At 46.7% G+C, this 15,211-nt stretch overlaps 1 protein-coding gene across 15 annotated transcripts in view; it reads right to left on the reverse strand.

Moving 5' to 3' along the window:
- Positions 1 to 15,211, reverse strand: part of PHKA2 (phosphorylase kinase regulatory subunit alpha 2) — a 91,800-nt gene that overhangs the window by 32,383 nt on the left and 44,206 nt on the right. For 12 of the 15 annotated variants that reach the window (XR_008675653.2, XR_010132471.1, XM_055376690.2 and 9 more), the window contains exons 9-15: positions 14,606 to 14,659; positions 13,299 to 13,421; positions 10,736 to 10,831; positions 6,288 to 6,395; positions 3,878 to 3,956; positions 1,111 to 1,245; positions 322 to 431 (exon numbers count right to left, since the gene is read on the reverse strand). Coding sequence is in view for 13 of the 15 variants with exons in the window: in XM_055376690.2 (XP_055232665.1) it covers positions 322 to 431; positions 1,111 to 1,245; positions 3,878 to 3,956; positions 6,288 to 6,395; positions 10,736 to 10,831; positions 13,299 to 13,421; positions 14,606 to 14,659 (705 nt within the window). In the remaining 2 variants the exon portion in view is untranslated. The remainder of the gene's footprint in view (positions 1 to 321; positions 432 to 1,110; positions 1,246 to 3,877; positions 3,957 to 6,287; positions 6,396 to 10,735; positions 10,832 to 13,298; positions 13,422 to 14,605; positions 14,660 to 15,211) is intronic. The other 3 variants (XM_055376695.2, XM_055376692.2, XM_063702854.1) reach the window with 1 other exon arrangement.

A 15,211-nucleotide genomic window follows, 5' to 3' on the forward strand; every position in this document is an offset into this window, starting at 1 on the left:
CTGATGACAGCTTGCACAAGGGTCAGAGATGATTGTGATTAGGGGCACAAGGGCTGTGAGTCAAGTGACATGTCAACAGCAAACTTCTAAAGCAGTCTGAATTTCACTAATATTCATGACTGGAAGTGATGGCACGCCTGTCTCAAAAAGCATTTACCGAGCACCTACTACGGGTAGACTTGTACTAGGCTCTTGGTATCATTTCATATGTCTCTATTTGAACCTATGCATGTAGAATTCTGTCATATTCACAGGAGAAAAGCTTACCAGACAGCAAAGAGAACTTAAAAAAAAAGATGCTCGTTGGCCTGCTCTCCTCACCTGGGGTGTAAAAGTAAAGATTTGGTTCCTAATCACATATAGTTTAGAGGTTCCAAGGACACCAATATGTCGATACGGTCGCCCACTCAAATTCATATTCTTATTCCGTCCTGTTTGAGAAGTAAAAGAGAAATTGGAGTTAGAGGAAATACGGTTAACAAGTAATCCAGGCAACTCAGGCTAAGACTGAGCTTATTTCTAGATTAGACAACCCATTTTGGGGCTTGGTTCTTCTACTGCCATCATTCTTCTTTAAAATGGCACGAAGCTGAATATTAAAACAAATCCCGCCCCCTTCTTTTCATGGATGTATATGAACAGTACCCGGTTGGAACTGCATGGAATAAAACTACTAAAAGGACTATAGAACATTTACTTTCGATTTACTTAGTATTGAGCCATAATAGTAAACAAAGTCAGATTGTAGAAAAAGCATAGAGAACCTCCTCCCATTTTAATGTGTAAATGAGCATTTTCTGATACTAAAGGTAAACATGAGAAGCATTATCAAGACACAAATGACTTTTCCAATTGTAAATTTTTCAAGGTGGCTCCTTACTTTACAACAGATCCGGCGAATGCTTGGCCACCTGTGACGGTGCCCACTGAACGGGTGTGAGAACGTGCTGGTTTGCCCGTTCCTCTTCACATCGAAGCGGTGGAACCGCCTGCTTTAGTGTTTTGTCCAAGTCTTTAGAACTTACGTATATCACAGTCTCCCTCAGACCCCAAATCTAGAACCGAGATGCCCCCATGCCAAAAAGGCCCAGGTAATTTCCCCAAACCTACCAAGCTTGGCATATATGTGACTAAGAATCCGGCCCGGCTGGACTTGAATTGGATGAATGTCCGCGATACTCTGGACGTTCACCCCGTGTTTCCTCAACAAGTCCTTAATGTGATTGTTTTCTGCCAAAACAGTAACTGTGAACAAGAACACAGAGTGAGCGTTAGCTCATGACTCTTGTCTCTTCACGTGGACACGTGTTCCTTACTGCCCTCTTCTGCCTGGTGACATACACATCAACATGCTCTTCCATGCAATGACTGGCTTTGGAAATGACAGTGTTCGTCCTGCTGCTCCTCCCCATTCTGTCCTTGCCACCCCTCAACAACCTCGACGCCTATTTATCAAGTGCCCTCATTGTGCAAGATAGTCTGATAGGAGACTTCTAGAAATTGTCCTCAATAAGTCCCAAGCCAAATTGCCCCGTCTCAAGTAATGTCTTGCCTCCCTCTGGGTCTGCATCTATTCTAAACCTGCCTGGTGTCCCTTTTTGTGTAGGGTCAGGAGTGGAAACAGCTCCACTTGGGGGATGCCAGAAGCCTGTGCCCCTGCTCCCAAAGGACGGGGGAAAGAAGAGTAAGATGGGGGCGCCTGCTGGCAGGGGATGTTCTGAGGGGACATCCTTCCCTCTAGAGAAAAGCAAAGTAGGTCTGTGAGTGGGGATGCTGGCGGTAGTGGAGCAGCCTGGCCCATTCAGAACCCCCGCACAGGGCCCCACCGGTGGGGAAAAAGCACCCCAGGGCTGGCCTGGGCCCCATCTCTGGTGGGAGAGGCTGGGCACCTGGCTCTCCAGCAGGCAGGGAGCTGACTGTGCCTGGGACCTGGGGGCCCATGGAGGAGGGAGGCCATCACCGGGGACAACCTGGGATCAGCTAGGCTGCACCTGCTGTACTAGTACCGCTGGCCTTTCTGAGAAGGGACAGTGCTTTGGCAAAGGGAAGGAGTACAGGGATGGGACTGGAAAAGGGGAGCACGGCCACAGGGAGAGAGGTTGGTGCCATGTCCAGCTGCGGCTGAGCCCCCTGGGAGCTGGAGAGGCTCAGGGCAGCGCAGGATTGGCTACTGTTAAGTACAATCATTGTACTCACAGGCTGGTGGGACCGGAATGTACAATACATATACATGCAATTGAGAGTTGAGTGTCACCTCTTTATATTTACACAGCACTTGATGCCTTTTCAAGTATTTTAATATCCATTATCTCATCTGACCTTCACAACAAGCCCCCAGGGAAGCCTTGCCTGCTCAACTGGCCAGTTACAGCTGCACGTGGACTGAAACCTAATCTCCCAGGCCCTCAGCAAATGGGAACATCAGCCATGCAGGGCTGGCTAGATGGCTTTCCTTAACACCTGTCTCTTCTAAAGCTTCCAATGACAGGCATGACTCCACATTTATCAAAACCCCAGCAGCCACTCTCTGTAGGAGTAACTCCTTTAGTGCAGTGGTTTTGGGGGAGACCTGGGAGCCTCATGATTTGTGCAGCTGGATGTGGCTAAGTTTCCGAAACTGCACTTCCCCTACTCTGTGCCTGACCTTCTGGGAATTTCTACACTGTTCTATTAAACAAATGCTGGTCAACACCCATCAAAGTGTCCCAGCCTGCAGGTGGAAAAACAGTCTTAACAGATTCAAGGGACTAATTAGCAGGACATGCTCTGGCTTAGCGCAGCGACAATGAGTCCAGCTGGATCAGTACACCTGGAAGTCAGGAATGGATTCACACCTGCAGCTGCCAGCTGTGGGTCCTTGACGGAGTGGGTTAACTTCTAAGCCTCGTGTGTAAGGTGGAGATGATGATGATCATCTCAAACTTTACCTAATCAGAATGCTGTGACAGGTGTATCTCATGGCTCTATTGACTGGGTGATATCAGCTCATCTCACCACAGCATGAGCCCCGGAAGCAAAATGAGCCAGTGGCTACAGAGAAATGCTTGTCATTTGTTCAATCACTGTTTTCAACATATGGGTGCGTATGTGCCAATCAACATAGAAACTGCAAGAATGATATAGGCCTTGTCATTAAGAAGTGTACAGTCTCAGGGGCAATATGGTGTACACACAACATGCTATGACATTAGCTGGTGTGCTCTATGGGGCACAGAGAATGTTACTGGAGGTCCTCCCTAAGAAGGAAGGTAGGAAGAGAACTGCTCCACCCGGGTGCACACCACAGGCCAGGCACTACACCAAGCGCTTTCCCACTGCAGCCTCAGTACATCTTAGGAAGCCCCAGTCAGGGAGCTCAAGTCCTGATGACCCTGAGGCACAGAAGGGTGAAATCACTTGGCTAGGCGGAGGGCAGCAGCAGCCTGGGCTGGTCTCACCCCTCTCCAGAAGAAGGGCTGGCTGGAGAGGAGGGAGAGGAAAGGTGGACACAGGTGAAAGGCGGAAAGATGTCAGGACTCCAAGGGAGGAATGAATGACCCTCAGTTGGGTTCTGAGTTTTCACCAGGCTTAGGCTCTATTTTTCAAAGAATAACAATGATGATAAATGACGCGCAACGAATCACTTGTGCCCCGGTTGCAATCAAGGTTTATATTCAAGACAACAATTGCTTTGTAGAAAGTCATTTTGTGGTTGGGAAGAATTCTGTTGCCTTTGGAAGCCACTGAGTTATATAAGGCATCTCACATGACTGCTACATGCTAAAGCATAGGCACATACACACTTTAAAAAAATTAAATAAGAAACTAGGCAACAATTTGAATTAAAATAACATTGGTTTTACAAAGTTAAATATGAACAGTAAACACGCTCACAAACCTTGTACTACAACATCAGGTTTGACTGAAGTGGAAAATCTTCTATTTAAGGGATCGATTTCACCAGTGGCAAGGAATCCCTATGAAAAGAGGAGCATTAACACTATGAAATATTGATTAACTAAAATTTCATCTTAAACTGAAGTGTGAAAATGAAATATTTTGGGGCTCAACATATTCAAGACTTTTTTCTTTATATTTTTCGAATCAATTGCTTATTTTCTGTGAAACAGAGTAACATCATTCAAATTGCCACTGATAAACGTATTACATTTTTGCACCTAGCTCTCTAGGGCTCGTCGAATATGCCACCATCTTGTATGAGCAAAAAGAATGATAACCAATACTTTCTGAGCTCACAGTAACATGCCAGGCATTGTGTTGAGCCACTGTATGCGCACTGTCATATTTATGCCTCCTGACAGGTAGGCACTACTTTTGGGGCTCAGAAAACAACACTCCCAAAACAAAGACCTCAGCAGCAGCCTCAGAAGCATAAGTTTTCCTCTGACCTTCTCCTGCCTCTCTCTCTCAGTCCATTCTTCTGGAGGCGCCACAGAAACCAGAATTCTTCTTCCCCAAGGTGGGCATAGAAACCAGAATCCCTTTTCCCCAAAGCCAGCCACAAAACCTACAAATATTCTCTGTAAAAACTGGCCATAAAAAATTCCCTCACCTACCTTGTTTGGCTGTAGGTCATAAGAGCCCCACTCTAGGGAGGGACCTGCCCCACACTCAGAAGGAAAGAGCGCTGCACAGAAAGGCCTCGCTGGGTTTCCCCACTTGGTCCATTAGCATTCATCAGGCCCCTTTTGTCTAATCACATTTCTACACAGCTGTCCATATTTTGTTGAAACTATGCATAAAAACAGAAAATTTCCCCTAGATCTTGGGGTATTCATTCTGAAGGCTCCCCTGTATACATGTTAAGTATATCTGCATGCCCTTTTTTCTTATTAATCAATCTGCCTCATGTCAGTGATTTTTCATCAGACCTTTAGGAGAACACCTTGGCCCCCACACTACCACCATCACCACTGTACAGGTGGGGAAACCAAGATAATGACCCAAGAGAAGTGGCTGAGTGGGGACTTGGCCCCCCCAACCCCACTCCCTTGCAAAGTATTCTCTTTGAATATGCACCTCCTTGCACTTTCTACAAATGATACGAACCCCGAGAGAGAGGATCAAGGTGTTCTGGGAGTTCTGAGGAGGAACTGGACCTAGCGCTGGGCCCAGAGAAAGCCTTTACATCAGAGAGAAAGCAGGGGAGGGGAGTTACTCGTTTCCCATCTCACTGATACAGAAATCAGAGCTGGAAGGTCAGAGATGATCAAGTCCATCCTTTCCATTTTACAGATGAGGAAACCGAAGCCCAGAGATTAGAGACCTGCCCGGAGTCAGAGAACTAGTGAGAGACAGGGCTGGCTTTCAAAGGAGATATATGCATTTTCCCTACTAATAAAGACAGGAGTGGAAGACACAGCCCCTACTCCAAGGACATGACCATGACACTGGGGAGTCTTGAGGTACCTGTAAAACAACTGTTTCAGCTTGGCAGGTAGAGTTCCTGAGGGCTGCTTCCACAGTGGTATCTTTCATCCTGGGCTTCAACACTCTAGGAACCCGGTGGCATGCTGACCCACCACCCCTTCTGCCTTTTCTAGAGCCTGGCAGCCCCTCAGCCCTTCCCTGGGCTCCTTCCCCTCCCTGCCTCCCCGGGGTCCAGCCGAAGCACTCAGCTGGGCAGGACCCTCTCAGGAACGACAGCCCATCTGATAAGGTCACTCATACTGAGGAGTAGGGGATTCATTTGAGGTGGCTCCAAAGTATTTGCATATTAAAACAAAAGCCTGGGGACAAGTCAATGGTGAACAAAAAGAAAGGTGTCAAGAGGCAGTTGTATGCAGAAGGAAGGGTGCTGCGGGTTGTCTGGGGCAACACCTGACACAAAATTCACCAGAGAAAATCCGGCCCGCCACCTCTTTCTGTAGAGATCTGTGGTCCTTGTGCTTCCTGCTCCTAGGACTGGGGCAGGGGCAGCTAGGGGCCAATCTAGTCATTTCCCAAATCTTGTATCTTCTAGGATCAGATGTGCTAACAATCCTGGCCCAGAAACTTCCAGCTCCTCTGACCATCAACTGGAACAGATTCTAGCCACAGAGGAGGAATGCTGGCAGGGGGTGGTGGGGAGTGCTGGGTCCTCATGGACCTGAACTGGTTTAATGGAAATATGGACACACAAGGCTGAGAGTCAAGCCCCGGAGCCAACACGGTCCAGTTGACCTTAAACGAATGAAGATGCAAAAGACATCCACACGCACGCCTGGCAGAGAGTCCCTATGCCCTTCTGGGGTTCCCTGAACCTCCAATCACATGGTTTCCAGTCTGTGAGGCCACTAAGCCCCTACCTCTGCCAACAGCGAGCTGAGGATGTACAAGGATTGGCCCCACAGATGAGGCACCTTCCCCATAGGAACTCGGTCTACTGTGTGAGGATTCTTGTACTCTTCATCTACCTGGAAAGAAAGACAAATCCAAAGTCAGAAAGTCAGAGGATAAAATGGCCACGATACCTGACCATGGGGAATGCACTGAGGATTTATGAAATGGTACTCATCCTCCAGGCCGATTCTGTGCAGGTGCCAGGAGGCTGGGGAGCAAGCCCCTTCCTCGGGGCTGCAAGGCTACAAAGCAGCGGAGGTGGAAGTCAAATCGCGGCCTGGTTCTGGACAAGCACTCTTCCTACAGGCACACGCAAGGCCACGAGCACCGGATGCCTGGCCTGCCTGCTTTGTGCACAGCTCTGGCCATGAGAACTCTCATGGCTCATGCTTACAATTGGCTGCGTGATGGGTGAAATGATGGAAAACATCAGCCTCCAGCTGTAGCGGTGCATCGCTGGAGCCACCCCTAGGGGTTTATAAACTGTGCGCCTAATGCAAGAGAATTGCCAGAAGGTGGCACTATTTACCGAGGAAAAACACTTGGACTACTAGCCTGTAACCCCTCCTTCAGGGCCTCAAAAAGCTGAACCCACTGGGGGGCTTCTGTCTCAGCAAAATAAACTTTGGTGTTCTTTCTGGAGGACAGGGCTGGCTGCGCATCGTAAGCTAGTCTGCAACTTTCTCTCTTTTAAACTCCATGCTGGACTTTGACATTTTAGTCATCACATCATTGGCTGGGGGTAATGTCAGTGACCGCTTTTGTCTTCCAGAAAACATAAGTCAACCAAAGGAAATAGGAAACATCCTTCTCCCAAGGGGAACATCACACCATGAGGAGACTCATCTTCTGCTTGCAGATTAATCAATGATGTTATTAACATGTTTAGTAAAATTTTAAATTTTTTCAATAGTGGTAAACATTAAGAAAAACTTAAGTGCATGAACTGAACAGAATTAAATGTCATTAGTAATCAAATAATCCAATAGGACAATAGTGTGGAAGGAGATTCTCCAAAATGTCATAATCTTTGGGTGGTAGAATTAGAGATAACGTTTTCTTCTTTCTACAGAATCCTAGATGTTTTGTCGTGCACAGAATTACTTGTATGATAACCAGGTAGTATGTTAAAACTATTTGAAATGTAAGTCGTGTTAAGAAAGACTGAAAGGTCAGGCATGGTGGCTCACGCCTGTAATCCCAGCACTTTGGGAGGCTGAGGTGGGCAGATCACCTGAGGCCAGGAGTTCGAGACCAGTCTGGCCAACACAGCGAAACCCCGTCTCTACTAAAAATACAAAAATTAGTCAGGCATGGTGGCAAATGCCTGTAATCCCAGCTACTCAGGAGGCTGAGGCAGGAGAATCACGTGAACCTGAGAGGCAGAGGTTGCAGTGAGACAAGATTGTGCCAATGCACTCCAGCCTGGGTGACAGAGTGAGACTCTGTCTCAAAAAAAAAAAAAAAAAAAAAGACTGCAGAGATGTAGAATGAGAAAAATTCAATAGAGAGCAGACAAGGTGTCCAGTTTACAAGACAGCCTGGCTTTGCACTCCTCCCACCCATGAGCCACCTCCTGCCCTGCATTGAGGCATCCCTCTCTACCTCTCTGCACACCGGTCCTTCCGAACTGCCCACAGGTCCTCAAAGGTGCTATGCTTTTGCTGCTGCCACTGCCCTCCATCTCATGGACCAGCTCGTCTGGCCCCTGCTAACCTGCAAGCTCACAGGGACAGAGCTGGCGCTGTAGCCACCCTTGTGCCCCAGTAGCTAGCCTGGTGCCTGGCACGGAGTGGCTGCTCAATCCATGTTTGCGGGGACACTTTCATTGGTCTCCAGCTGTTCACAGAGGGCCTTATGGTGCCCTGCACAAGCACATCCGGCTGAGGAAATGAGTGGGGCTCACATCCAAGCTGCATGCCACCCTGGCCCAGGGCTGCAGCTACCCTGATGAGGCCTTTTATCTAATTTGCACACAGGTGCCACATGGGCCTGTGGTGGCCCTGTGTGCAGAAATCCTTCCTGGTGGTCTCTACATGTTATTGATGTGACTGATAAACCTTCCCAGCTGTCATCTGGAAGGAGCCAACACAAAATGCAATCAGTGTCAAATAGTGTGCAAAATCAGTGCCTAGCACACCAGTGTAAACATGCTGAGGACATTGTAATGACAAGCAGAAACCCAAAGGTCAGTGTGGAGTTTAGAAGACAGAAAGTCACAGAGTAATTTTTTACAATGCGTAGTCAGCACTGTTCATCAGAAAGAAAGAAAAGCGTAGCTCTTAACACCTGGCATTTACTATAGTCAGTAAAACGTGCCCTCTAGTAGAACTGGACGGCTCTTCTCTACCATAGAATAAGTAAAATACCCCTGAAGTCACTTATTTTCCCTTGCTCTGCTTCCAGGTTCCAAATTACCTCTCATTACCAATTCGGTTTTCCCAAATGCCTCAGTACTGGGAAAGGAGCAACCTGAAGGGGGATATGAACATGTAGCTGCTGGAAGGTAACCCAGCCCCCACTGCCAGCCCCGCCCCAACCCACACACCACAGCACGCGTACTAAAAGGAATACATTTATTTGCAGGGGATCTAGGCTGAGGATACTTAGAAGGAACACAGCCCTAGCAGGCTCCGTAGACTGATCTGCAGAGTGAGGGAAGACTAGTTCCTCTCCAAAGTCTGGCCCTTAACCCTGGAACAAAATCAGTCCTGAGAGAGCTTGGATGATGTGGGCTGTCGGTTCATGTTGGGATGAGGGGCCATCAACATTCCGGAGCTCAGGGCTAAGGGTCCAGGCTGGTGGGGCTTGGTGAGCCCACCTGGAGCAAGCAGCCACCTCAAGGGGCCCAGTGAACAAGATGGGCTGATATAAATGCAAAAAATTGAATGCTTCCGGCAATGGCACATTCTACTTCTCACGGAAACTCCTTCCTTTGATTTTCTACTTGGTTTAACTGGTTCAGTGATCTAACACATAATAGTTCCTTTTAGATGAAAATAAGGCTCAAAGTGATACACGGTGGTACCTTTTTTGCCATAAGGATCAAGTATCAGATGGCTTTAAAATTTATATTCCATGGAAAAGTAAAGAAGTCCACTATACTATTGCTTTCAGAAGCCTAGTGAGAGCATCCACTGTGTAGATACTTCCATCACACAGAAATGTACCACCCATTAGGAGGCAGTGTGGGGTGGCAGCAAGGCCCTGAACCTGGGGTTTGGCCCCAGGGCGGAGCCCAGTGCTGTGTGAGCTCTGACAGGTTCCACAGCCTCTCTGAGCTGAGGCAGACACTTTAAAAGGCCCTGCCAGTCCTGTGGCCATGTGTGTGTGGGCCTGATTGAACCACAGAACACCTAAACCCAAGTTGCCATATGCCAGGCCTCTGCTGGCTTACGACCTCCTCCAGGCCCTGGCGATTTTGGGGAAGACACGGTCCTCTGAAGGCCTTTTCATCCCACAAACACAATAATCAAGCCCTGAGGCACCAAAAGCATCCAAGGGACAGCCAGGAACCAAGAATTCTTCTTCTAACCATGAGATATTGACAGACAAATCTTCCTGCCAAGATAATAGGTCCATCATGACCCAATTTAGGAAACTTGATAGAATAAAACTATGTTTGGGCATTTTCTTGGAACTGGACTGTTTTTTTCTCTCCCTGATGTAGAATGGCTTCTAAGTGATTACTCAAACTCTAGCTTGCAAACTGCTTGAATCAAAGGAAGAGATTCTCAATACCCCTGTACATTGGCCTTCGTCTGTGGAAGTGTGTAAGAACACGGTGCACAATGGGTTTACGCTCTTTAGAGAGCCTGTGTCAGGGTTCGGGGAGGGACAGGTATCATTTGAAGGTCTTCAACTGCTGCCTCCCCAGGATACCCATGGTCAAGCATGTTCCACATATTTTTCCAAAGTCATGATTCCTTGGGATAGACAGGAACACTACCTAAGGCTTTTTTTTTTTTTTTTTTTTTTTTGAGATGGAGTCTCATTCTGTAGCCCAGGCTGAAGTGCAGTGGTGTGATCTCGGCTCATTGCAACCTCCACCTCCCAGGTTCAAGCGATTCTCCTGCCTCAGCCTCCTGAGTAGCTGGGACTGCAGGCATGTGCCACCATGCCTGGCTAATTTTTGTATTTTTTTTTTTTTTTTTTAGTAGAGATGGGGTTTTGCCATGTCAGCCAGGCTGGTCTCAAACTCCTGACCACAAGTAATCCACCCACCTCAGCCTCCCAAAGTGCTGGGATTACAGGCGTGAGCCACCGCGCCCAGCCTACCTAAGGCTTTTGAAACCATGTTTGGAGAAAAAGTGTTCATTAGTTCGAAAAAGGGGATAAAGAATACCAACAGGCCAAGCAATGAGTCACTTATTTCTAGATAAGCGGTGCAAAGGGCCCTCTGCCACTGGGTTACCTTGTTAGATGGGACAGCGTAGAGTTCAGGCACCAGGTGGATCCCATTCTTGCCTCTGATGAGTATTCCCTCCAGGGCCTCTCGGTATTCTTGGACCTGGAAAACAGCCCCATCATCCATGGCAGGAAGGAGGTCTGGTCATGATTGCTGTAACAGCGGTGCAACATAGAAAAAAAGCTCTCATGGCAACAGATTAGAGTTCAGACACAGGGCAAAGAAATGCACAAATACCCTCAGCTCCAGGAGTGTAGGAGGCACACTTACAGTGTTAGGAGGAGCTAAACACGATCGGCTATTCCTCTCAGGAGTGTATCTAAGCTCAGCCCTGCCTGTCTTGCTTCCAGAAAGAGAGACAGAGCACCCATCATACAGTAGCTGTTTCTTCCTCAAAATTCCTCTAGTAGTCATATCTGCACTGTGTATCAGATGTCCTTCCTTTTCTGTCTTTAACTCATCATGTAATTATTTCATTCTTAACCCCTCATATATTTAAATTTTGTCTCAGTAACCGGATTATAAACTTCTTGTGGGGGAAGCTATATCTTAAGCAGTGTACCCATTTCCACCTCTTGGTAAGTTTTCCACTTAAGAGGCATTCATTACTATTCAGCCATAAAAAAAGAATAACATTCTGTCATTTGTAGTAACATGGATGGAATTGGAGGTCAGTGTGTTAAGTGAAATAAGCCAGGCACAGAAAGATGCCACATGTTCTCACTCATGTGTGGGCGCTAAAAAAGTTGACCCCATATTAAAAATGTCATTGGGCAACAAGTGTGAGCGACAGCAAAGGTGTAGAAGGGTAGTAGATCCCATGAAGCTTAATCAACAAGATGCTAAACACAGTCATTTTCCTCTCCTGAGTTTTCTTCCCCCCATCATTGTTAAGCCTATTCACAATTGAAATTCTAAGTCATTTCTTTTGAGATCTTTCAATTCTGGGATAAAATGACAGAAAACCTAAGATAATCACTGAAGCCTAAGAGAAAGCATCAACAGTGGGGAAATATTAACATTTCCAGCTGACTGCTGGTTCTGAAGCCCCCCAGCATTCCTGAGCAGGAGAGCTGTCAAGAGCTAAAATGAATCTCTGATTGCTCATCCCCACCCCCCCCAAACATGTGATCAGAACCAGTTGAAAAAATGGCAAAGCATCTGCGATGTCAGTCATTCATGTAACCTTCACAAAGACAGGTCGGTTCTGTTCAACAAAGTATGCTCAGGGCTCAGCACAGAGCATGGTACCAAGTAGAAGCTAAAGAGATAGGTCATGAACAAATGAGAGTTGCATCAGTAAATGTTTACTGAGCACATACTATGCACTAGGCACAGGGACTATACCCGTGAACTGGAGAGAGATGGCCTCTACCAGGGTCCTTTGACAGGTAAGTGGGAGATACAACATAGTGTGACCCATGCTGTTATAGTTGTGGGTTGTAGGAGCACCTGCCCCAGCTTTTAGGGTCAGAGAAAGCTTTCTGAAAGAAGACACACTTACATTGAACCAAGGGAAGGGGGAGGGGCAATTGGGGAAGAAAAGAATGTCCTCGGCCTTTGAGAAGAGAGGAGGGCACATGGCCTGTTTAAAGGACTGAAACAATTTCATTGTGCTTGGATCACAGAACTCAAGAAACAAGCACTAAGAAATGAGGCTACAGGGGTGAAAGCAGGGATCAGATCATATGGAACCCCACAAAACGCATGAAGTGGTTTTCAAGCAAGCTTTCAAGCAAGGCAGTAGCATAACCTAATTTGCCTTTTAATAAGATCACTCTGGCATGGGTGAGAAGAACGGAAACAGCAGGGAACCAGGCCGGAGATTGAGATTCGAGTTAGGAGGCTGTTACATGAAGTAAGATGTTATCCAAGAGCACCCCAAACTAGGGCTAAAGACAGCAAACCACTGGCTGATCTGGGAAGAACAACAGCAACAACAAAACCTGTCTGTGATGGAATGTTCTTGCTAGACCCCAGTGAACCACGCCTCCTAGTACTCATGCCCTTGTCTAGTCCCCTCCCGCTTGAATATGGGATGGTCCTTTAGCCAACAGAATGTGAGGAAAGTGACATTTTGTCAGTTCCCGGCTTAATACTTATGGAAGCTTGGCAGCTTCTGCTTTTGTGTTCTGGGGGGAAAACAACCAACATGTAAAATTAATGGCCCAGAGACTACAATACTGTGAGAAGCCCAAGCTAGCCATGTGGAGGAGAACCAAGGCCCTCGCCAATAGCACAGCTGAGTTCCCAGCATCAGCTGCTAGCCAGCATCAATTGGCCATGTGAGTGAGGCCATCTTGGAAATAGATTCTCCACTTCCATGGAACCATCCCAGCTGACAGCAGAGACAACCTGTCCCTGCTGGGCTCTGCCCAAATTGCAGAATCATGAGCAAATAAATAAAATAGGTGTTGCTTTAATTCACTCAGTTTTGGGCAAGTTTGCTAAGTGGGAACAGATAACCGAAACAGTGACCTAAATTCTTGCATAACCCTATGTTCTAATAATAATCAGTATACCAGTGGAATGAAAATAATTATCAACATAACACCCAGCATTTTCTCACCTGAACAGCATCACCACTGAAGACTCCATCTATTATAAAATATGTCCAAAACACAGGCCACTCACATTCAATGTTTTCGAAGAGCTTGAGTTCAGCAGGGTCATAATGCAGTCGATTAGGGTCCTAGAATCAAATAAGTCAAACTTTTAAAAGGTGATGTCAGAATAATACATAATACCATTGTGCCTCATGGGGTTTCCCATGCTTGACTGATTTTTACAGCTTTGAAGTTGGCATGAGTAGGATTTTACTATAATGAGATGATGTTTTTGGCAGTTTGCCATGGTAACATTTCGGAAAGTAAGTCAGAAACATACACAAGACTCCTTGGTAGTTTATTATACTAAAGCTTCCCATAACTCTAACAAAGAAATAGCAATATGTCTACCACCAAGTTTGGCAGATGATCTGATTTATATCATTATATTAGTCACTGTGGCAGAGAAACCCAAGGAGGAGGCCACAGTTGGTCTTTAAGAAAAATGTGTGAGCCACAGAACCAGTTCTCCTTGTCTACAAGCTGGTTTTATTTATTTTTAAAATTTTAAAGAAATTTTTATTTTTTTGAGACAGGGTCTCACTCTGTCACCCAGGCTGTAGTACAATGGTGTGATCTCTGCTCATTGCAGCCTTGACCTCCTGGGCTCAAGTGATCCTACCACCTCAGCCTCCTGAGTTGCTAGGACCACAGGTACATGCCATCACACCTGCCTAATTTTATTTTATTTTTTTTGTAGAGACAAGGTCTCACTATGTTGCCCAGACTGGTCTCGAACTCCTGGGCTCAAGCAATCCTCCCTCCTCAGCCTCCCCAAGTGTTGGGATTACAGGCCACTGCACCTGGCCTACAAGTTGGTTTTTTGTTTTTGTTTTTGTTTTTTTGAGACGGAGTCTCGTTCTGTCACCCAGGCTGGAGTGCAGTGGCGCGATTTCGGCTCAGTGCAAGCTCTGCCTCCCGGGTTCACGCCTTTCTCCTGCCTCAGCCTTCTGAGTAGCTGGGTTTCACTGTGTTAGCCGGGATGGTCTCGATCTCCTGACCTCGTGATCTGCCCACCTTGGCCTCCCAAAGTGCTGGGATTACAGGCGTGAGCCACCGCGCCCGGCCAAGCTGGTTTTAAATGACCAGCTCACCGTCCCTACTAAAGATACTATGCTATTGCCTGGCTCCAGGCTTGCTGACTCCAAAATTAATACTTCCCTTTCCAATATTCCAAAATAAAATTATAATCAGCAGAGGGAGAACAACACATTGGCAACTTAGAGATGAAACAGTTGAGGAAAGATAAGAAACAATATTTAAATATAACCTCTCTTGGAGTTTTATAACCATCTCGAAGGAAGCGACAGCATCCATAACGCCCCTAATAAGAGAAAGTACATTCGATGAGCTCAGAGAAATTTGTTTGCCTTTTTAATTCAAGTCAGCCCTGCACCCTCTTTCCCATGAATCTTTTAGTAATGAGTTTTATACCAAGTGTTCTTTGCTGTCAGTATAGTTATTAATATATTTAAGTAATAAGCAAAATCAATTCAGGTTTGATCGGTACTTGGAAGGGAACGCCAAAACATTCCATCAGAGTATCAGGGCTGCAAGAGTAATTACCAAGAGTTCAGTGAACGACCATGCCTTCATTCTGATTTACTGTATTACACGGAGACCTAAAAGGACCCTCACTATTTAGAAAAGCCACCAAGGCAGATACTTGGATTGGTTTGCTCCTACTTGCAAGATTGGAAAGCTACAAGGACATTCCCCAGGCTCCTGGAAGTTAGGCTTTGGCTGCAGAGGAGGCTCTAAGGTCAGATGCACCTCCACAAAGATTATCAGAAAGGGAGGGGGGTGGCTTCCTGTGCTTAGGACTGTCGCTGCTGGTTTTGGGCTGCAGGCTCCAGGGTTCTGCCCCAGCTTCCTG

This window comes from Gorilla gorilla, chromosome X, assembly GCF_029281585.2.
Source record: "Gorilla gorilla gorilla isolate KB3781 chromosome X, NHGRI_mGorGor1-v2.1_pri, whole genome shotgun sequence".
NCBI lineage: Eukaryota > Metazoa > Chordata > Mammalia > Primates > Hominidae > Gorilla > Gorilla gorilla.